General features: G+C 31.2%; 2 protein-coding genes across 3 annotated transcripts in view; one reads left to right on the top strand and one right to left on the bottom strand.

The window, feature by feature from the left end:
• LOC130892035 (uncharacterized) overlaps window positions 1-24874 on the top strand; it is a 341323-nt gene that overhangs the window by 285038 nt on the left and 31411 nt on the right. The window contains exon 4 of the mRNA XM_057797217.1: window positions 1346-1417. Within this exon, the coding sequence (XP_057653200.1) occupies window positions 1346-1417 (72 nt within the window). The remainder of the gene's footprint in view (window positions 1-1345; window positions 1418-24874) is intronic.
• Window positions 6055-24172, bottom strand: LOC130892026 (juvenile hormone esterase-like). 2 transcript variants are annotated; one of them, XM_057797207.1, is made up of 10 exons: window positions 23910-24172; window positions 20404-20541; window positions 20164-20317; window positions 16208-16399; window positions 15959-16143; window positions 13963-14098; window positions 11697-11866; window positions 10233-10374; window positions 8547-8688; window positions 6055-6295 (listed from the first exon to the last, which is right to left on the bottom strand). In XM_057797207.1, the coding sequence occupies exons 1-10, from the start codon at window positions 24114-24116 to the stop codon at window positions 6118-6120; spliced, it is 1644 nt and encodes a 547-aa protein (XP_057653190.1). In that variant the 5' UTR covers window positions 24117-24172; the 3' UTR covers window positions 6055-6117. The 2 variants fall into 2 exon arrangements, 1 of the variants encoding a protein (XP_057653190.1); XR_009058980.1 differs by lacking the exon at window positions 6055-6295 and adding an exon at window positions 7084-7889 and having other exon boundaries at window positions 7986-8688; window positions 23910-24159.

A 24874-nucleotide genomic window follows, 5' to 3' on the forward strand; every position in this document is an offset into this window, starting at 1 on the left:
CTCGTGGGTCGAAAGGTCCATTTATGGTAATGGTTTTTTCCTTCAAATTTCCAATAGAATTGTTTTCTTTGCTATTTTCTTATATTTATGTCATGAAATGAGTAGCTGGAGGTCATTACGAAAATATCAATCATTTTTAATTGATGGATGAGGATAAAAAAAATCTTACAACGAAACAATACCTTTTATTTATTTTACTAGTTATATACAGTGTTTTTAAAAAGTCTTCTAACTAACTGTTATTTCGAGGTTTGTTGAGTGGAAAATGTTCTATTTTTTTTTCTGTGTATGAGGTAATTTAAAGTTTAAAGGGTCTACCGTTACTCCAATTACAACAATCAATACCGCATGTTACATTTAAAAGTTACAATCTGACATAGAATTGGAAATCCTTGAAGGTTCCTCCGCTAGCTAAATTTCCTGCAACAAATATTGACTAATAATTCAATTTCTTCATCCAGTTTCTGTGAGTCCAGATGATACAACAAACATATTTCCATACATCCACCTTGGCATTTCAGCGTTTTCATAGTTGCTCCAATTTCTGCTAAAAGGGTTGTTAACGTTCGATGTAAACAACGACCAGTATACTTTTCAGGGTTGTTCAAACCCAAATATTTTTCAATAGAAAGGTAATTTCCCAAAAAAAGAATGTACAGTACAGCGACCTTATCTGTAGGTTATAAATAGTATTTGTTCTTGGCACTCATGTGGCTTCATAAAAATTTAATCTCTTATCTAAATCACCTAATTACATTTCTTCAACAATGGTAAAAACTCGTTTTTTGTTAGTTTGTAAATTTATTTGTGTTATCCATTTAGATGATTCTTTAATACTACCATCGCTATTTTAGGCTAGAACAACGAATTTGGAAAAAGTTTCTAGATTCTAGATTCTACATCCAGAAAACAATATATACCATTTTCATTTAGAACCTTTAATTAAACAAGGAAACAATTGATTATTAACTAAAAAATCAATGTGAATTCTTGTCCAGCGAATTAACAGTGAAGCTGTTTATTTCAACGCAATTTAAAAATTTTTAATGTATCGTACCTAAACGCCTCTTAAAATATTTACTTACTCTATTGGGCTATTCCTTATGTTTATCACATTACTCGACATTGAATAGCGATTATAGTATCACATAATTATCATACTTTTTACACTACAATTCATAAATTGTATACAACAACAAACAACAACTATTATATAGGTAATTCCTCTTTTTATTTACACTTAAAGGATTTCTTCTGCTCCAAACATAAAGCCCAGATTAGCTTTTTATTCGTATTAAAACATTGTGTTCTGTAGCGTGATAAATAACGACTTTTTTTGTTTCAGAGGCTGCTCGACGTTTGTGTTGATAGCGGAAGTTACGTGGGTTGCAACACTTTTCCTACAAATCTGCGTCAGGTACATAAAATAAAATAAATTGCTACTAAGTTGAGACTAATTATCATTTTGGATAAGATAGATAATTGATGATTACATTCAGAACGAAATTGAGTTTTGATGTTGGACGGATTATTGCATAATAAACAATAAAATTGCATAGACATCTGAACCAATATGAATGGATGTATAATATAGAAGTCAGAAGACTTAATCGCAACTAAACTAAATCATAGGAAACCATTTTCTTTATATAATTCAAATACATCCCCGATAGATATTCAACGAGTATAATGATCTGATCAATTTGATAAACTTTAACTAAAGATTTACTCATTAGTATTTTCCAAATTCTAATAAATACATTAATATTATCATATGGCACTGTAGGTTTAGTTTTCCTCAGTTTTCTGGTCAGGTCCACACTGTTAGGGAGCTGGATTTCTGAATATCGATGGCAAATTTCCAAATAGTATTGGTAGCAGTGTCCACCCGCAAGTTCTTGTGCGGAGCACTGTTTCTACAATACCAATTACCTTATTACTTTGTTATGGTATACTTAAATTATTTCTACGTTATTCTTTTTGGCACAGCTAACCAAGGACCATGGATCCATATGGGGCTAAAAGCTTGTTTGTAAAATGGTATTCTATTGTTAATTGAAAAGTTGGATGTTGTCCAAGCAGTCAGTATATTTTACTTAATTTGATGTCTTATTTTTCTTTTCTCTTTTAAATATGAATCTCCAGCTTAGCTCAATATCTAATGTCATACACAAATATTTTGCAGTGTTAAAAAATGGCACTCATATATTATTTAAATAAACGAGAAAATATTGATACATTCTGTTTGTAGAATTGACATGAACTGATTCAGTCTCATTCAGTTTGATTCGTTATAGCTTAGTCCATTTAATAATTTCAGTAACGGAATTCTGCAGGTTTATTGCCGCTTCCTTGTGATCTTTGTCTACTGCAATTTCAGTAGAATTACCAATAAAGATGGTTATCCATTCGGGCTCTAGTTAGACAACATCACTGGTGTATAATATATAAAGGTATAAGTATATTAAAAACTGGTCACTATAAACTGCCTTGTGGTACTACTGCATTTATTTCTTCTATGTCAGAATAAGGGTCTTCTTCTTACATACTAAAACTTAAGGGCTCAATATTTTACAAAGCTAAAAAAATGCACAATCACATTCCAATTGAAATCAAATCGATACTTATCATAGTTATTTTTATGTTTTTTTTGTATTGTAACAATTTTTTGACAATAAAGCATTTCTCTCTCTCTCGCCCTGTAATCCTATGAATCTGGTCAACCGTGGAGTCTGGTCAAGTTTTTATCTTCAATAATCGATCCATTTTATTAAGTAATAGTTTCGAAATTGCAGGGAGTAGAGTCTTACTCAGTAGAAGCTCTTGTATTACAATAAATATGTAGGATTTCGCGCTTTGATCTTTCTTCTACACTAAACACTTAGTTAACTAACTCAAAAGCTTTTGTTCTCTTTAGTCTCCTTTTTAAGTAGGTATTGACAAGGAGCTGAATTGCGTCAATGTTTCGAGAGTCGCTGTTCGTGATTTTTGAAAAATTTAGTGTTTACCTGTCTTACAGTGTTAATCTGCAGCTCCGATAGAAGTCATTATTTTGAAAGTACCAGGGTCCATCAATCCTCCTCATCACTCAACTCTATAAATAGTAGACGATGATACTTCTCAAGCAGTTGGATTATTGTAATTTTGTTTCAATTCTTCAATTAATTAATTTGAGTGCAATTTATATTAACTTATTGACAAAATCGACTTTTTTACTTTTACCTAAATGTGCAAGTGTGTTTAATAATCAAACTCTAGTAGCCGATACATAGTTCTAGAAATTCCTTTGTAATAAACAAGCACTCAATATTTCTGAACAATATATCGAGTATCGAAATTCAATTTTGGCCATATATTGTTTGTAAATTTAACGTCCACTAGTTAATTTAACTATACTATGAATAGGTCAATATAAAATGTTATAGATTGTTCTTAAGAAAAATGTTTTTTTCGATAATGTGGATATCAAAGTCTTTTTCATATTGTTCGAAACCTATAGCGAATACGCTATAATTTATTCAACGAGACATCAATCATTTTCTTCCTTCGATGATTTCCTTTACATGTAATAAATGTGTATATCTATTTAAAGCTTTTTGAATTCCATATAAAAAAACAGTTGACAGAAGATTTTTCCTTTTTGAAATATAATTTAATTTGAACCAAAAAATTCTCCTGCATATTTTAAAATAAAATTTAATAAAAGCTCTATCTCTTGTGTAAATTCCTTTTGGAACATCTTTCTAACGCCTCGGCTAAGTATGAAATTCTAAAATAAGAAAAATACAGATGTCATTTTCTCTTGAAAGATACTTTGAGATACAGAATATTTCCGTAAATCTTGATATTATGATAGGAGAAGGTGCTACATATTTGCAGAGAGTTCCATTGAATAATTTCGATCATAACATAGAATACATATTATCTCAGTTTCTTTATAGATAAATCATGAGAATATTTTCTGAAAGCTCTTTATGAAGGATCCGAAGCTATATACACTTTTCTAGTCATTGAGTCATTGAAAAGAACCCCAAATCCAGCCAATGCGTTTTCAAAAGTACTGAACATCTAAAAGTCGTATAAAATGACAATTAGATTTAAACGATGGGAGAGGATAGTAAAAGTGCTACAGATTATGGAGGAAACAGAAGAAATAATAAGATTTATGATACTCAATTCAGAAGACACTGGACATTGTGTTGGTTGGTACAAGACTCCAGAAAGGGGCAGGAAAAGCGTACATCTTTTGCAAAGAGTAAAACGGAGGAAGAGAAACGATCGAGAATCTATTCTGCTTTCTTGAAGGAAAACGACTTTAATTACTATGGAACGACATAATAGACTACCTCAAAAAATACTAGAACTAGAAATAAAAAAGTAACAAACTTCATTCTGGGCTATATTTGATCGTCTATATGCCCTAAAAGATGAACCTTGAATCGGTGGATGAGCTGTCAGAAAATATTTGACAAGGTCACTTTTCGACAATCCATAACTTCTATTAATAATTACATATTGCTAGTTTCAGTACGCCCAACTCAACTTTCAAGAGATTCTGCTCCATTTTTAGTGAGTTCTTATATTTCAGCGATCCTAACAGTCTTGCTATCTCTAGCGTACAAATTCCAGATATACTTCTTCGAATACTTCTATCATAAAAATTGTCCAATACGGAGAAGTTCGATTATACTACATTTACTTCATTCTTAAATTTGATAGTTCCATCATTTGAACTAACTGTTCTGGTAGTGAATGTTAACTTTCACGTTAGACATCAGTTTAATTGTGTATGTTGGTGCAGTGTTAAGAGTAGGTTTGGTATGAATATCACCAACGGTTCCAAAACTTCTGATACAATTTTTTTAGTTCATATTTTTCCATGTAACTTCTTTGAATCAATACCGTAGCTATCGGAAGAGCCTCACACCAATCATCTTACCGCTATCTTATTTTCGTCTGTAACTGATTGCCTCTACAACCTTTCTTACATTAATTTGAACAACTGATCTTAACTCTCTTGCTTGACTTTCTATTGCAATTATAATCTACCTGTCAGATAATCTGAATCTAATGGTCAGTTTTTGTCAGTATTTTTACACCTTTACTTTATAATTATAATTTCATATTGGTGAGATTTATATCTGTCATAATTTATTATGTATTTATTTCTGACAATGCTTCTGAAGTAAATTAGATGAACTAGGACGTAAAGGCCGTTAATGGACTTCACTAACGCTTTAACTTATTGATCTATCAGGGAATTATCAGAACGGTTATTTTAATGGAGTCGAATTCATTTCTGTCATATTTGGCAATAAAAGAAGGCATTATCTTTATTGAAATCAGCTTTATGATTCTTTGGCTAGTTGCCTATATAACTGTTGAGTTTTCAAGACATATTAGGAAACCTATAAAATATTGTGGTCCTATATAAAGAGTTTTCCTTGTCCTCCTGCACCAGGTGATCACCTTGTTCATTGCAGTATACACCGGTACCTACATCAGAGTAATTTTTGTTGTTTGCTCATAGTGAGTTTAGAGATAAGTTTTGATCCAATTTCGCAAAAGTGGAATGCTTTGAGGGCTCTTCTGCTGTCGTATAGAACACTATCTTTACATTGTAACGTATCTAATATTAATAATTACAATAATGCGTATGGAAGTATTTACTGGAATTTCCTCGGATTATTTCTAAGAAGTTATCATAATGAGTTACCATGATCTATCAAAGAGATGTACTTATAACAACATCTATATTGTTTTCCTCAGTGTAACATTATTATAAATAAGCACATGCCTAACATATTTTCTGAGTCACTGCAATTATAGCTTTTTGTAATCTTTTAGATTTGAAATTCTTCTGTCCAATAGTTTATGTTTCAATTTTACTTCGCTGTAAGAATTTTCATTTTTTCAGTTTGTTTATTCACATATAACATTCAGAAAAGTATTTCTAAAAAATTTGTTCTGCAAATTATTTCAATTTATCTCATAATGAGAGTAAAATTGATTTCCACCAAAATAGTAGTGGATTAACACTGGAATAAAACAAAATTTCGTTTCAATATTCTTTATTTATTGATCTAAAATTAAATAGGTAATTCGAAATAGTATCTCTCATATACAATTATAAGGTCGTTCCATATAGGTTTCTTTGATCCTTTTCACAGCTTCAAATTGTCTTGGATATTCTTGCATAGCAAAAGTTTTGTTGATATTCAAATATTTAATACTGGCATTCGATTTCTCCCAAATCACATTGTCAAATAAAGTATCTACCTCTGGAGTTGGGTTACTAAAAGCAATAATTTATATATTTAATCGAATCTTAATTCATGTGAGAAAAATCAAATGTATGTTGTATATTGAAGAAATCCAAAATATTGCTAGTATTCTAGCTCACTCAAAAAACAATTCAAACAAATTATAACTTAAAAGGTATTCCAAAGTGAGTCGAAACAATGGATCAAGGAAAGTGAGCTTAAGAAAACAGAAGCAGTTTTTCTCCCAATGAGATTCCAAAATGTGGAAACTGATTCGATTTTCAGCAAAAAGAAAAAGCGACAATATTAGGCTGATTTGATGTCATATTTTCATGCCAAAATTTATAAAAAAGAGTTGAGAATACGGGTTTGTTTCATCACGACAAGGAATCTGCCCATTCTTCTACTATAGTTGCAGAAACTACGATGAACTTTGTTAGGATTTAATGCTTCATCTGCCATTGTCACCTGGTCCGATTCCCTTCGACAAATTACAGTTGCCAAACATACGAAAATGGTTTGGTAGAAAGCGATGTTACACAAATGATCGTAGACAGAAACGCATATTTTGCGAAAGCTTTTGGCTGCTATGAAAAGATTGAAAATTCACTAGAGTTTGTATATTTTTCCAGTAAAGTTACTTTATTCTTGCATCTACGTCCTGGAGTTATGTGTGACATCCTTATTATTGGAAATTAGTTTCTAGTTTGATATGTTGATAATAATACCAACAACTCTGGAATATGGAATGTTTTTTCTTGAAACAATAAAAATTTTCTAGTCCTCATAAGGAGTATAATATAATTCTTACTTACTTACTTACATTCTGTGGAATATTGCCTTACTGTTGATTTTTCTCTGAGGAAACAAGTATCCATTATCGAAAATAGTTTTATTGTATTTCAATATGGTCTTAATCAAGTTAAGTACTCTTATCTATTGGTTTGAATCAATTCTCGGCATAGTTTTTCACTCCGACGGAGATAGATCCAAATTAACGGTGTCAAACAATTATTGGTTATACTTCTGAAGTGCGAGAACAAATAGACAGCATTAGAGACCAAATTAAAGCTGTGTGTTGAATGGCACAACAATTATGACGTTTTTTGAATATCTCCAATGGCTGTGTACAATTTAGAATTGGCCGTCATACGTTGCTGTAAAGTTCTCACATTTTGGACGGCCTTTGAATAACTATATAGTTGTTTCTCTTTTCCTTTTTCTTTACACCTTCCTTTTAGTATTTTAGTGAATCAGTCATTCATCTGATAGGTTATGTGGAATCCAACGGGAAAAATGTTCATGTAATGATGTTGATGCTAGTCATACTATAGCTCAACAATTCCTCAACATCACGGTATGTCACATGACAATATTGTTTGATTTCTTCAAATACATCTATGCTTCATTACTATATATGTATCAAGATTATTGATGCACTCTTGTTCAATCCTCTTAGAGACTTTCAACACATGTTTCCATGGATAAATTCCATTTTTAGTAAGGACTGTCCTTTTTCATACAGGCATTCAAATAATAAAATGTGGTTGAGGTTATGGTGGAACTTATGAACTTCACACAGATTGAAGTACCTCACATCCTTAGAATTTTTGTAGGTTGTTCACTCTTCGTAATTACGTACCATATAAGTTCAGTCAGAGATATGTAAAAATCAAACATATGAATTAATTTGAGCTTTGTCAAATTACTAACCAATATTACCGTATATAATATTATAATTTCTTCTATATATCTCTCCTCTTGTCGTCCAAACCAAGTACTCCTGGGCAAATAACAATCCGGTAATGCGATATTCGTGATAACCTAGCGGTTTTGGTAAAACTGATTCAGAAAGATAATGCAGCAATATGAAATTTAGTTTTAACTATCAATAATAAATTTGAAAAGTACTTCAAAGCCATCCAATTCATTGCATGCTCGAGAGGAACTCACCTTGACCGCAACCATTGTCATAGATACAACAATTCATGTTACAATAATAGGAATGTTCATTATAATTCAATAACAATGATACCACTACACAAACGATTTGTCTTATATAGATAAAATAAAAAAAAAATAAAATATACTGATAATGTATTCAGAGTGAAATCCTTATCAAAACGATTCATTTCTGTATATTCAATTGATCAGAAGACATTCGCACATATCAGAGAAAAATCAAAATGACCTTGCTAGGCATATGAATATTTTTACTTAAGATTAATTAACTTCATTTTTTGACAAATCGATTTGTATTCGATGAGGTATCCATATACTCACTGGTATTTGACAAAATTGGTCCAGAGCTTGAGGAAACGTTGGGACATTAACACGTCTTCTTTGGGAAATTGACTTAGGTCACTATTGCTGCCGTTATCCCACATGTAGGTTACTTCTTCAGCATGAGCGACAGTCTCTACATCTAATCGTGAATAATTAATTCAATAGGATATGGAAGTTTGAAATGGAACTATTATTTATTTCTATTACAAACGTAATTATGGATATTAGGTAGGAGATTTTTGGCTACGTTATAGTTTTTGGAAAATGATTTTATAGGGTAATATTTTGCATCACATAGTATGTATAATTCTTACAAGATTTATTGGGTATCTAGCATACGAGTTGCGGTTTAAAAACATAAAATTCACTCCTAATATTAATATCCGAATTATTATAGTATGCTGAGAATGTTAATCAATTCGAATAGAACAATTAAGTTTGATACTTCAGTGCTTTTTTCTGTTTGATTTCATTCGAGTTTAGATGACATTTGGAATTAGTACATTATTAATTATATCTGAACTAAGTCAAAGAATTACTTTATTCAAGATTATTCATTTTGAAAATAGAAGGGGAAACCACAGATTTGTTGAGTTAGATACCTATTCCGACGGAACTTCTCATATTTTTATATTTACAGTGTCTCAAAATTTTATGAACCTGTGTGTTGTGTAGAAAATTTCCGATTATGGACTAAACAAAAAAAATGTAACTCTAAGTGTACTGAAAAAATCTATATTTCAATATCAAAACTTTTAATAAATAACGATATAAGTGAGAAAGAAACGAAAGATACTTGAAACAATTAAGTTCAACTTTATAAAGTACAATTACATAAGCATTGAATGGGAGATGAAACTGATAAACGATTACAATTTTGGAAAGCAATTATAGATGAAATTAATGTGAATACTACATTTATGAATTTGTAAATCGACAGAATTACCGTTATTTATTGTATAACCCTCATGGGATGGAAGAAGGACACAATATCCAAAAAAGTTGAACATTTAATTAGAATTTTTTTAAGAAGACACAATAAATGGTAATAGATAGTCACAACTTCTTTTGTTTGCCAATTGTATTCGCCATTTACAATTATCAAAGGAAATTTGGTAACAGCACAATGATGGTCCTTATCATTAAATTCATTCTACTGGATTTTTTTCTTTAGCGCTATTTGCAATATATAGCTTGAGATGTACCTCAAACCCTCTAGGAACTAGAAGATCGAATCAGATCCGCTTTATAAAATGATACAAAATTCGCTAAAGGCATTTCTTGGCATTTTGTATTGAATGAATAATAATTAATCCTACCATTGAAGTCAGACTTAAAACTAGTGTCAGGAAATTAAGAAATATCGTGCCTAAGAAAATTATTAATAAAATATAACCCGATGTAATTATTTAATGGAATTTAACATAGATAAAAATCTGCAAACACTATTTCTTAGTATAAGGAATACAATAAAAATTTTATTTGATAAAATTTTTCATTATTGAGGCGCAAACTCGGTGCTGATCTCATTTTGCCCGATTTTATATAACCAGATGGTTGTTATACTGTGTATAATAGCTTTGGTAACGGGTCTGACTCCGAATCAGTTTAAGAATTGATCGCATGCACGCTTCCAAAATTGTCGTTAGCTACTATAAGGAAAATATTATAATAATATATTACCTGCGGGTAAATATGGTAACATATCCATTTGTTCACCAAGATATCCTTTATAAGAAAATTTGTATAGATAGTATGGAACGTGCGAAGAAGCCAATTCTACTTGTTTAAAAATTCCTGTAGTGAAGTATTCATCAGTTATATACTGAAAAACCATAAGAGACATTTAGTTAAGAACCATTATTTAGAATTCTCATGTGTGATGAAAGCTCCATTTTCGTAATAAATTTGAGACTAGGTGGCGCGAAATTGCATATATTTACAGCGTATCGGGAGTAAGTCTCCTTGAAATAAGTCAACTATTACTAGGAATTAATTGTGTCGTGGTATGGAAATCCTCTTGCAACAGAAGACGTAAAACAGTCTATCTCACCAGTGCGACTAATCCAATACACAGTCTCCGTTATCACAATTTCCTTATTTTTAATCAGAAACCAATAAAAACACACTTGTACAACTAGGAAAATTCTAAACGAAAATAACGTGGTAGAGCTTGGATATAAAAGTGGTACAAGATCTTTTCTAGCTCCTATTGAAATTTTGAACCTTTTTATAAGTGAATGTATAATTAAAATTATCGTTGCCGTCACAATTAAAAAAAAGCTTTCTCGTCCAAAACATGCAAATAGATCCACGGAAACAGAAGTAGAAGCACTAATTCGAATTGCTAAATTTAGCAGGCGAAAAAATGATTCTAATGCTAATTACGAAAGTGAAATAAATTGATTTTTAGTTAATATTATTCTGAGATGCGTTTATAGTTTCTCTTCAATGATTATTTCCTCATTGACAGCCACTACTACTACAAATAGTGTTGCAGTTACAAAAGCAGTTTTTCTGGAGCAGGCGAAATAAGAGTTTGAATTGACTTCAAACATTTAAACGTTTAATTTCCAAGCCCTCTTTCGAATGCAGTTTCCATTGCGCACCTACACTTGATTTAGATAATTCATGAGATACAAGTGTTGACAGTTCTCGTCGGATTGGGACCCCAATATTTGTTATTGGGTGAAAAAAAAAAATATCGCACGAACTGATAGTCGACAGACATAATCAAAACTATCTTTTACTTTTTGTGGTTTAGTTTTTATCTAGCACAATTTCTGTTGTTTTTAAACAAAAATCGTGAGAAACTTCTCTTTTCTTATTTTTATTTTAGAGAGCTGTGAAGAAAATTTTTATCGAAATAGGTGGAAATCCATTTAGAAGATTTTACATTTTTTACTAAAAATTTTGTTGTAATCTCTTTTGAATTTATTATTTTCATCTATATGTGACGTGCCTGAAATATCATATCTAAAATCAATCCCATCATAATGATAGGAAAATCCATTATAAATTATGGATACATTATCAAATGAAGTGGTATTTGAAATGATACTGGGTAGATTGATGAATGATAAAACTGTAATCACATAGTAATAGTAAACAAAAAAATAATGTGCTGTAATGTAATAATATACTTACCCGTACGTACGCACCCCAATCCTGAACAAAAGTTTTATTTTTCGTATAGAGTTGTTGTAATAGCTTTCCCGCAATGCGCCTGTTTTCAGTAGACATATTTAGTAGCGATCGTATTAACAAATCAGGATTCTGATCTACTGTTTCCAAGAACTCATTGCTCAAATCGAAATCTTCAATGATGAAAAAAACGTCAATATAATTAATCCAAACTGATTAATAAGATAGATTAAAAGACTTTTTTCAAAGGGCTATATGAGGAAAACTTGACTCAATGAAATGCAAATTGGGGAACATGTTCAACATCCGACCATCGCATTATTGCCAAGTTTCTACAGAATCTAGTTAGTTTACTAGTTGTTTCACATAAATTGATATTTAAAATTATTGTCGATATATTTCAAATTACAGTGGAACTAAAAACTAAAAATTGATATCCTTTTGTATAGGATATAAGTACCATATACAGAGGAGTATACTGTATTCTTTCTCAATATAGAGCTCATTATTTCTCGATACGGTATAACTAATTTTAAATTGAAATCCAACCAACATGAATAAAAACAAACTAACTTTCATTTTAATACACTTAACAAAATAGTTTATAGTTGGATTTGTGGGATGATTGTTAAATACCTTTCGTATACCAAAGCCTGATGTCCTTTGAGAAGTGAATCTATAAATCTTGCCCAAGTGTTTGAATCCTATACCTATCTATATGCTGGGAGCTCACCAATGATGTAATCTGCAGTTTCTGCAGTTTTCTAGCTATGTACATGCTAATAACCTCGCTTTCAGCAAGATGGTGTGTAACCCTATTTCACAAGAATTGTTCACTTATGAATTTCGTGGTAAATGGAAATATAAAAGGAGAGCTGCTTAGTAACTATTGAGATATCTAACCTTAATCATTCGAAATTTTTATATATTTGGAAAATAAGATCATATGGGCAAATACTGATGAGCTAAGTGATTATTTTCGCTCTAAGATTGAGTTGTTCATTATTTAATTGTATTCAATTATTTGATTTCTGACGCAGCTGATTTTTTTATTTTGTAATTGGCGATGAATAATAATAATTGGATGTGTGGCAGTTATACACAACTTCACACATTCGATCAAGAATAATGTCATATATCTAAATTTAGAGACTGTTTATACATACAAATATTAATCGACGAGTTCAAGCAATTTCTTTAAATTAGTATTTGAATTTTTTCAACTCAAAAACTTTCTCTATACATTGCTCACACTTTTCCGAAAATAGCAATCAAAATTAAGTAACAACAGTTTCAGAATGTTCACAGTGGGGCCTTTTAAGGTACCAAAATTAGTTTTCAAAATAACGGAAACTATCATACAGGGAAGCCTGACGAGTATACCAAACCATAGACGGAGATATAATGTGAGTTCGCAGAAGATATATCCACATATACACAATTTAAAAAAAAAAACATTTGGACCAAATCGATATTAAAATGCCGTTTATAGAGGACCAATGGATAAAAACGAGATTTAATTATCGCAATAACTATGAACGAATCAAAAGGAAGTGTACTGACCAGCAAAAGAGAAATTGTATAATTCCCAATCAATAAAGAAAACACTACATTCAACACTTTGTCGCTAGAGCACATAGTGAGATATATGAATATTGGGAACTCGAAAAAGCAAGGATGAAATATAATACAAAGTATGTTGAAGGAACGGACAACAGATGGAGAAGAAATATGGTTAAAATAAATGAAAATAAAACAAAAATCATGAGATATGGGAAGTAATTCGAAGCAGAGAGAATAAAACTACGAGATTATGAATTTGAAAGACTACGAACATCTGGGAATAATGATTAACAGCAATATAAGAAGTAAAGAAGAGAGATTTGATTAAAAGTAAAAAAATAAGATAGCAAGAGCATCCGTGGAGAGCAGGTGAAAACATATTTTCCAATGCTATTATGAGATTCGGTTATAAGAAGGAAGAGAAGGCCCAGATTCAATCAGTTGCAAAAAGTAGAGGAAGACCTGAGTAGAATGAGAATCAAACAATGGAAAGGACCGTATGGTGAATAATTAGCGACAGACTGGACTAAAAAGACAATGAAGATTGATCATTCTCGTAAAAAGGATCTAAATAGCCTTGTTGATCAATCGTCTACATTTTAGGTCTCCTCTAATTGAAAATTGGTTTCAGAAACAGGTAAAAATAATGTTAAATGTTAATAGTTAACTGGAAAACATTTTTCTATTAATTGCGAAGAATACTCACAAGCAAACAACCATTCTTCAGAATTGAAGCCTAGTAATACCGGAACCTTCTTATAATTTCCATCTATGAAAGACTGCAGCGGTAGATAAGAAAATGGACCATCTCTTTCAAGAGCAGCGCCACCAACAATGTGTGTCTAGAAAAAAATCATCAATTTTTCCATTATTTTTGTTATCACGTGGAGTATAGAAATTGTTCTATTTCAAAATAGCTTTTCCAATTATATCTTCTAATAAAAAAAGTAGCTTAAATTTCTTGCTAATTACTATTATTTCATATTAGAATAATAATAATAAAAAATTTGTCATTATATCTCCATATATAGCTCCATTGAATAGTAATATAATAACAGTAATTTAACAATAAATATTAATAACATTATAAGAACCCTATTTTGAAAGACATTCTAAAACACAGAAGATGTTGAATTGTTAATTTGGTGATTTAGAGTAAACGTAAAAGATTTTCAAAATGACGAAAATGCAGAATATATAGAATCACTAGTATTTGTTATTCAAACTCTTGAAATTACAAATTCAAAAGTACAGATATAGATAAAGGAGAATGGTAATAAGTGCAGGATGTTTTGGTAAAAATGAAATAGGAGTAATAAAATATATCATCCAATAATCATTTGAAAGTATAGATATTTAAAAATAAGAAATTTATAAATTATTCAAAGAACTTATAAATTTAGCAAAACTTATTTTTCTGTGTAAAATCCAGGAAGAAGTTTTGATAAATATTTTGATTTTCTCTGTTAAGTGAAATATCTACAACAATGAACAAAAGTAGTGCTTGAGGTTTGATCAAGAAATTTCTCACAACAAAAATCATACATTATAAGAAGAAAAAAATACCAAAGCTTATCATGAAACTGATGCAGGACTAATTGTAGATTCAGATGCCAAAATGTCACCTAGAAATGAGCCATAATTACAAACATAAGTAAATAATAATTACGTAGAATTAAAAAAGCAAACGGAATTTATTCCTGTCAATAAAAAATTTTAGGAGAAAATGGAAGAAGCGATTGCATTTCTGTTTGTCTTAAGAGTAACTAATTTTATAAACGAGAATTTTACTTAAATTATCAATTTTTTTTCTGACGAAAATACTTTTAACATAATTGGTGCTACAACTGTTGGGTATTGAAACGAAGGTAAGTTATTGAAGCAGGAGGGTAGTATATTTCAAATAAGTGAATGTTTAGTGTACCATGTCATACGAGCTAGGAATCATCAGACCTTTCTTTATTGAAGGAATGTTAAATCAGTGTTTTAACTTACAAATTCTGCAAAGATTTTTCATTCAACTCTAATTAAATATTCGACAAAATTATTTCTCCCAACATGGTGGTTCCTTCTACACAAAGGATTACTGACTGACCTAAATAGTTGGTTTTAGAGAGAATTAATATGATATATTGACCCAAGACATTACAATGAACGATTTTTTCATAAAGGGAACTGTGAAGCAAATAGTTTACTAGAAACTAATTAATATAACACAATGCGTATGATGGAAAGTAATTAAAAAAGAAAATATCTCGCGCAGTTGGATCAATTACTAGAGAACAAGCACAGACGAAGTCCAAAAATGAATTAAAAAATACGCCGATTTAGAAGTGTGTTCAGTGGAGTCTTATATTTAATATTCTATTCAATTATCATCAATTATTGGTAAGCCAGCTTTAATTAGTCCACTTTGAATTCTTTATTATAGTGAGAATTGAAAATTTTAGTTGACCACTGATTCGGTATATGGACCTCCTACACATGTGAATAAGATGTTTCTTAGAAAATTTCCATCTACAGAAATCATTACACATATCTGAGGATACGTTGTAAATTTCTTCAACAACTCATTACCATATGAAGAAAAAATCTTCCAATATTGATTATTATTAATTACTGCATCAAATATGAAATGGATGAATAGATATAAAGATTTAAAGAAGTTTCTAAGGAGAATTTCAGTATACTCAAATACATACCCACATAAGATCGTGTGCATCGGCATCTATAAGTAACTTCAATAAATCTTTGGTGTTATTTGAGGTAAACGACGGATCAATAGCTCTACCAAGCTGAAAAGCTGTTTCTGTTTCAGTACCCGGTTGTTGTTCCAATAAACCTGATACCGGGGTACCGCTCTGCATGATAACCCCATGGAATAACTCTGAAAATTCCAATAAAAATTATATTAATATCCATTGAATAATATATAAGATGAAAGTACTCACGCTTTCCGTTATTCCATGGACCAATAAGGTGATACCCAACTGACAGAGACCCAGCACTTTGTCCGACTAAAGTCACGCTATCTGGGTCACCACCAAACAAATGTATGTTCTGATTCACCCATTCGATAGCCAATACTTGATCTTTAAAACCAAGATTCAATGGAATAACGCCGTCATTAGTTCCGACGAATCCTTAAAATGGATAAATGTTTGAGTGTTAAAAGCATTTCTTATAAAAAGTTTGATACACAAATGTAATGATCAACTTACTTTCGAAATGTGAAGATAATCACGTAGTGGTAATAAAAAAAGATTGTTGAGTATCATCAACGCTTCCACGGTGGATTGACAATAAAAGAAAAAAATTGATTGTTAACTTAGGTCACAAGAACAAAGAGGGATCAGTGTAGATAAATCTGTTGAGGATAATAATTTTTTTCCTATGCTTTCAGTTTCTGAATTTGTCATTCTGACTTAAGCTATAACTCTCTTAATATGTGGTTTATAGAGGTCAAATAATTGTTTTGATTGAAATCCTTTTTTTAAGTGGAAGAAATATATTTGAAACGTTAAATAGTATTCTATTTGGATCTATTGGAAAGTTATATTCAAGTAATGATTCAATGTATTGCTTTTTTATCTATTTATATTGAATTTCATATCACAATAATTTACCAATTTCTTTGTATATTTCGTCATCGCCATTATATTCTAAATATAATTATTATGCTGGGTATACCTGATCACAGGTAGTATCCTGAAGGAACTTTTAACAGAAGGTATCAGATCAATAACTATGATCTTGAATACCATGCTGAGCTTGGGCTCTATCCCACCCCAGTGAAAAGTAGCCCAGATAATTATAAAGCAAAAACATTCCAATGATAACTAATCATCCAGACCTATCAGCCTCCCGCCTATTATAACTGAAGTGTTCGAGACTCTTCCTCTAAAAACCAAAACCGGTACTAGAGCCTAATCTGCAACCACCAATTTGGTTTCATTACCCAATACGCCACCCGCTTACCATACACATTTTTTGAAGTCTGGTACTCTTTTTCACCGAAAAATACTTTTATGTGGAATATAATAAATCGCACAGACGCCACTACCTTAGCCACCTCGGCAATTCGATAAATGGATGAAACCGTGAAAATCAGTAACCCTTAAGAGAGATAGTTGTCCTATTATTTCGATGACCTGTGCATTACTCCCAAAGCTGGAATACTTTGCTATCTAGCTAGATAGGAGCCATGCCTGGAGTGAACATATAAGTTGAAAGAAATAACAGCTTGGCTTGATTTACAAGAAAATGTACTGGCTGATGAGCCAGTCATTCCAAAAATTTCTCACGAACAAGGTGATTATATACAAAACTATAAAGAACTATTTGGTCTTATATACTCTTACTCTGCGTTTTAATAATAAACACGAAAATCTCAAAGATACAGCGTTTTCAATCCAAAGTACCCAGATTCATGGTATATTCCAACTACGTTCTCATAGAGAAAATTTCAACAATTAGTGTAGAGTTACTAGAGCCGGTTGAGAGTTCACCCAATTCAACTTGTAGCAGATTTTCTCAGCCAGATATGACTCAATGGATCTATAACACAGAGATTCATTGTTATTTGAGAGAAATGCCTTATAAGTGAAATCATGAAAATATTACCCTCGCAGCTTCTGTTAAAGATCGTGTTTAGCATTCAGGTAACCTAACCTAACATTTAATTTTTTTCTGTAATAATGATCAATTTATTGTTAATGAGTTGTTTCATGATTAATTGCGATTCTACGGTGTTCATTTGAATCATTTGTTGAGCATCTCTTGTGGAAGTGATTAATTTTAATGTTAGTCTATTTTAAGGTTTTATTTTCTTATGAGAGAACTGTTTTAGAGAGATTTTTTAAAAACATCACCCGTTCTGATGGCAAGTTTTCGTTCCTTTCATTCTATTCATAGAAACTTTGATGTTGATCTAATAGCTTCGTTTTGCAAATTAAAAAAATTCTCTTGGTAAGTTTAAAAGGGTCCCATTTAACAGAAATTCATTGTATAAATTTATGTTTAAAGTCAAATTGACCATACAACTTGAATTAATTGACTTTATTGAATTTGAAATTTGAGTTTTGCTACTAAAATTTTTCCGCGCTATTACAATCTGTCCGATGTATATTAGATTGAAAAATTCTCGTTTAATATTCTATAGAAATAGTGATACTTCATTGATCAATACCCATTCGTCTTTTCAGTTCTTTTAGACAGAAATGTAAGGGGAAAACATGAATCGAATCATCTCTGAAGTGACAGTTAAGAAACTGCCAGTCGCAAATTCTCACACATCCATTTCTACCGATTATGCATCATTCTATATGAAAAGGTTTGTGCCGTTTTGTATATTTCATTCAATGTCAAATGATTGAAAAGATTTGTAGATAAATTTCCGTTATATAACATACCTTTTGAAAGAAATCTAGAGAAACGTAAGTCACAAACCTGAGAGCAAGAACTAATGATGTCGATCACGTTTATGATTAATTTTCCTCAGTGCAGACTATATAAAAACGTGAGAATCTTAAATTTGATTTTTTTCGACTTTCCATAGTAAAATTCAGTTTATAAACTCACTTTGAAGTGGAATCGAATTAGCCTAGTTCCTGTATATTTTTTATCTGGTGAATAATTATCTTAAAAAACAATGTCCCAGAAATACCTGGCCTGACCTAGAGATGGCGGTAGTTACTTAAAAAATACCACTGTATTTGAAAGTACACGATATATAAAACATATGTTTCAAACTTGACGACGCCAGTAAATTTGTAAACATGGAAGAATCTAATCATCGTTAAGTGACACAAGAAGCTGAATTAGATAGACAGAGACTGCTCCTTCGTTATCAACAGTAAAATATTGGGTAGCAGAGTTTAAACGAGGCTGTACGACCAGCGAAAAACAGCATCGCGGTGGTCGACCACATGAGGTGACGGCTCCAGTAATGTTGAAGAAAAACCGGTACTGGTGGATCGTCGACTGAAAGTGCGCAAGCTAGTAGATATATTAAGCATTTCAAAAGTACGGTACATCACATATTAACTGGAAATTTGGACATGAAGAAGTTGTGCGCAAGATGGGTGTCGCGTTTGCTATAGAACAAAAACGTGAAGATGTTTCCATCGAGTGTTTGGAATGTTTCACAGAAATGATGCCAAATTGTTGAGCCATTTCATACCACGGATGAAACGTGGGTACATCACGTGACTGAAGAAGGAGAACCAGCTCCAAAGAAGACAAAGACCGTTCCATCTGCAGGCAAGGTCATAACGTCAGACGTATGGGATGCGCGTGAGATAATGTTCATTGACTATCTTGAAAAAGGAAAAACTATCAACGGCCTGTATTATGCGAGCTTATTGCAACGTTTGAGCGAAAAAATCAAGCAAAATCGGCCGCATATAGCTAAGAAGAAAGTTGTTAATGAAGACAATGTACCAGCTCACACCTCATACGCCAGATTAAGCTTCATCGGATTATTTTGTTCCCAGACTCGAAAAAAGGGCTCGGTGGTCAAATATTTTCCAACAATGAAGAGGTGTGTCGGCAGTTAAAGGATATTTTGAGAAGTTTGACGATTCTTATCCTAAAAAGAATGTCGAACTTATTGAACATCGCTTAGAAAATTGTATGGAGCTAAAAGAAGATTACTTTGAAAATTAAGTATGTTTTTTTCGTTGAATGTGTCATCTATCTTCACATGATTCTAAATTAAAGTATGACATTAACCAAGAAATGCTACGAAACATCATCAAACAATTATGTTGTATCAAATCGTGGAATGGAGATATTTTCAGCATTTTAACAAATAATGACTCCCACTTTACTCTATTACTGCTCTTTTATATATTATATGATATAATACCTAAAAGTATATCTTCAATATAAAAAATTGAATATTTACCAAAAGGACCCATGCGGTAGTTGATAGTCACTATAACAACTTCATGATCAATCAAATATTTTGGTCCGTAATATTCGATAGTTCCTGAATCGTTTACCAAACTTCCACCATGAATATAAAATAAAACTGGAAGTAAATCATCACTTCCTGGAATCTAGGATTGAAACGTATAGAATTATCAAATTGATATATTATTTGGAAATTTCTTTAGATTCAAAAATTAGATATGGATGTACTAACCCGTGGAGTGTAAACATTCAAATACAAACAGTCTTCTGTAATTTCTAAATTATGATAGCGGGTCTCGTATTGGTAACAAATTTTTGTATTTTTCGTTGTATCAAGTACGTCATTCCAAGCTTCAGGTTCTTTAGGTAACTGCAAAAATAGATTGTATTTGTATTGAAAGAACTATCATTTAATTGTTGCTTTTATAAATTTAAATCTACTTAAAACTCAAACCGGCACTATTATGTCCCTGTGTTTTCAGTAACGGATTTTATATCTACAATATCTCCCTCGTTCTTGGGTAACTAGAGATAATACGGAAATCCTAGTGAATCACTAGTGAATGTAACATTATAATAAAATAGAAGAACGACGATTACATTTTATCACATTCAACGTATTTTTCTTGCAGATTTGTAATTCAGTAGCAAGCGGAATATTAATATTGGTTCGTAATATCTTAGATAGACAACAATTCAAAATAAATATCCATATGATATGTACTCAGAGGGAGACTGAACTATGGAACAAATTTGTTATTTGGAAAGGAAATTACTGTTTACAAAAACTCTGGGGTGGGTCGATTTTTCAAATGATTTACTAGGAATTATTCGTAACATTGTATATTTTAGTAATAACGTGGGCTTCGCTGAAGACGAAAACGCAACAGAAATTGATGGATAAAAATCAAGTTGTATAGTCAATTGAAATATCAGTTGGAATTTTGACAGAATCACCAATTCTAAAGTGTAAAAATTTTAAAAAACAAGCAGGCTTATCCGCCTATCAACATCAGTAACATTAAGAAAAATTCAGAGATAGTCATGTCATGGCACGACATGCAGTGACAATGTTTGACATTCGGCATTATGACACTAGGTGATGATGACACGTAGTAACACTGGTTTTGCGACACACCATTATCAGACTCCTAAATTCAGTAGCAAATGTATTGGTAACGCTAGTTAATTTGAAGTTGAGACAGAAATTGAAAACAGGAGTGAGAGTAAGAAAATGGATTAGACGTAGGAGCATACTGGGTACATCAGGAACACTACTAAGGGAATAATAATAATAGTAAGAAATAGAAATTTCCTGAGAATTTAAATAGGCATAAACGACGAAGTTTTATTCATTTATAAATTTTGTTATTATTACATCTCTACCACGACTTCACGGACGGCATCATGTCGTGAGTAAAAAAAAAATTAGATACGAAACTAGAGTCAATGCACCATAACGTCGACATATACAATTGTTGCGATATAAACATTAAAAAATTAGATGTCATGACACAAGATGTTTTTGTCTAAACTCTAAAAGAAACCTTTACATCAAGAACTTAACGATGATGATGCCTATCGCCGATTGCAAGATTTATGATATCCATATTTTGTCTAAATGGATCAGTAATCTTTAAAAGGACAGATATTGAAGTAAGGATAACCCTCACTGAATATCAAAACATTGTTATCAACACCATCAAAAATTCAAGATCTAGACGTGAATAATTGATAACACAATTATTGGTACTTATTAGTCTTAAAGAAAATCTTGCAGTGGCACATTATTTACAATTTCTGCGAATAGAACAGTCTTTGCCAATATATTTCCGAGCTCACCAGATTATAGTATCTGATTACAACAGCCCTGCAATAGGCAAGTGATGTTCGATACTTTTAAACCTGTATTTTCCTGGAAGACGTGGACCAATAGACAAGATATTCAGATATAGAAAGTAGATTTTTTATGGGGCTACTAAAATATCCGGTATGTAGATAAACCGTGAAATCTACAAGAGCTGCAAGACCGAATTAGAAACTCTAATATGATTACTCCTGAAGTTATTCGTAATGTTTGAGAAGAGTGTGTTCTCCATTTGTTAACTGTCTTTGTTTCAGGCATTTAGTTTTGTTGAAAATTATTTTATATCAATTGATTTGATATCATAATTTTTAATGTGCTATTATTGTTTGATTAATAATATATTTCACAATAAGGGATAATGATACCTGTTATTTACGAGGATGAAATTACGACAGTCGTGTGTTGTAATCATCCGAGTAAAAAAAACAAGTAAACAATCACACTTTAAAAAAATAATTGAATAGATTTTGTTCCATTTCCACTAAATATATTCCCATTTTTATTATTACAAAAACAGCTTAACAAATTAGATATTATGTACACAAAACAAATTGGTGTCAAATTTACTTTTTGATAAAATTATTCGTGACTTTAGTGCAGTTAGTTATATCTACTACTCATGTTGTTCATTCTTGGTCAAAATGGAAGACATTTAAAGTTTGAGTATTTGATGATAAATTTGTTGAATATTGTTTTATTGTCATGGAATCATCCACGTAACCTTCTAGTATAGAGTGCTTTTCCAGCCCTTGTGTCGCAATATCTCCACCTCAATCAACCAGCAAGGTAACAAAATGCTGTCCGATATATATAGATTTACACTGTGCAACCTTGTTTTTACGTAATTTGTATTTGTTACCTCTGTTGCGAGGTATACATCATCTGGAGCTTCTGTAATGAATTTATTTATTTTTTGTGAAGTTAATATCTTTCTTTAGTTGATATCCGTCTCCTTTTCGCTTGAGAATAGCTCGCAGTTTAAACTATTATATATAATATAGTTAAACTTAACGTTGAGTTTTTCTTCCACAAGAACAAAGATTTATAGTTTTCAGAAAGTTTGGTAAAATTTTCCAAAAGAACCTCTTCCGAAAAATAATATTTCACTTTATTGATATATTTCTCCATTCCATAGAGGCCGTATATGTTTGATTCTTCGGGGAAGAAGCAAGAAGTTGTTTTTGCAATTTCTACAATTTCTGGTGTCATAGAGATTTGATCGTTATTATCGCTTTCACTGCTATATGCATTTATTAAAAAAAACTATACAAACTTATGATGCGAAATATGAGCAATTGATATTTGAATTTTTAAATTACGACGGTTGCTATGCGACATACGGCTTTCTGATTGTGCAAGGCCCATGGATTCTGAAGTAAAATCCACATTCTTCAATTCATTATATAATAGGAATTCATAAATTATCACATAGATGGGGAGAAACTAAATTTTCTTTTCATTTTCCATATATGAATATTAGTCAGTTAAATATGGTACTACTGAATACTTTATGGAAAGACCTTCCAAGATCTAAATTTGAATGTCAAGAACAATAGTTAAGTCACTATGTTTGTAGACTTGGAAGCGGCATTAAATATACAAAAACTATCTATTTCAGGATTTTTTTGATGACCTACGGATAATAGTACGAATATATGAAATGATTGTCATCGGTCTATAACAAGTATGGAAAATTTCCGTTACATGCAGACATACATACAAAAAAAGGGTTTAATTTAACTTAATTCCATCCACATTTTAACTCGTTCCTGAACGAAACAAATCACAATATTTATTGTGGTGAAAACAAAGCATTAACATTTTTGAACATCCATTTCCATTAGTTCATCCTGATTAAATGTGATACTTACTTTGAATCTGTTTTGTCCTACTGGAGGAGCAGCGTAGGGAATTTCTTGGAAAGCATAAAAATCCTTATTATTAGCGCTTTTCAAAATATGTCCTCGAATTTTACCTTTTGGTAACTGAACTATAGTAGCGTCTTCAATAAGTTTACAGTTGATAGTAATCAATACAGATATTAAGGTAACACATAATGAGGTCTGAGCGTGTAACATTTTGGAAATACTCAATACACCTTTACAGTATTTAATCCACAACTTCTATTATATATACTACAATAGATAGATAATTATTCAAATGCTATCATTGGACTTTGTTCTACTAATGTAAGCAAAGTTAGATAAATATGTAAATAATAAGTATCAAAGCTTGCATGAGAATCTATCGAAATCTGAGAAGCACTTCTAAAAATCTATTGTGATGAATTTTATCGTAGACGGATGTATACTTAGTTGACACGAGAAATATTATAATTCAGATAATTAGATTTAATTCCAAATTAAATTATGATTTGACTGAAGATATCTGAATTGATTCAAGGTAGCAATCATTTCCATACACTTATTTGATTATAATAATCATCAACTCGCACTAGATATGTGAATTTTCGAAATTTTTTAATGGAAATCTTTAAAATCAATACAGTCGTGAGCGAGTCTTTTCGAATAACCCGCCTTACAACTGAAATGGTAACATTGCAGGTCAACAAGCTGAGTTCTTGAGTTTGTGTTTTATTTAAATTGATCACGAATTATCACATGAGAAAAAAGTACACTTTTTTGAAATGATCATGAACTGATTTATGTAATTTAGTTGTGGTAGTACAATCACCAAAAATTAATATCTACGTACGAAATAATTGAACGAATTCACGAGATCAACATTGTGAACGATAAAGACATCTTACATAGGTGAATGGTTTTTATTTCGAATGATCTAACCGTTTTTCTCAAAATTACGTGGTTTAATCAAC

Source organism: Diorhabda carinulata, chromosome 3, assembly GCF_026250575.1.
Source record: "Diorhabda carinulata isolate Delta chromosome 3, icDioCari1.1, whole genome shotgun sequence".
Lineage (NCBI taxonomy): Eukaryota > Metazoa > Arthropoda > Insecta > Coleoptera > Chrysomelidae > Diorhabda > Diorhabda carinulata.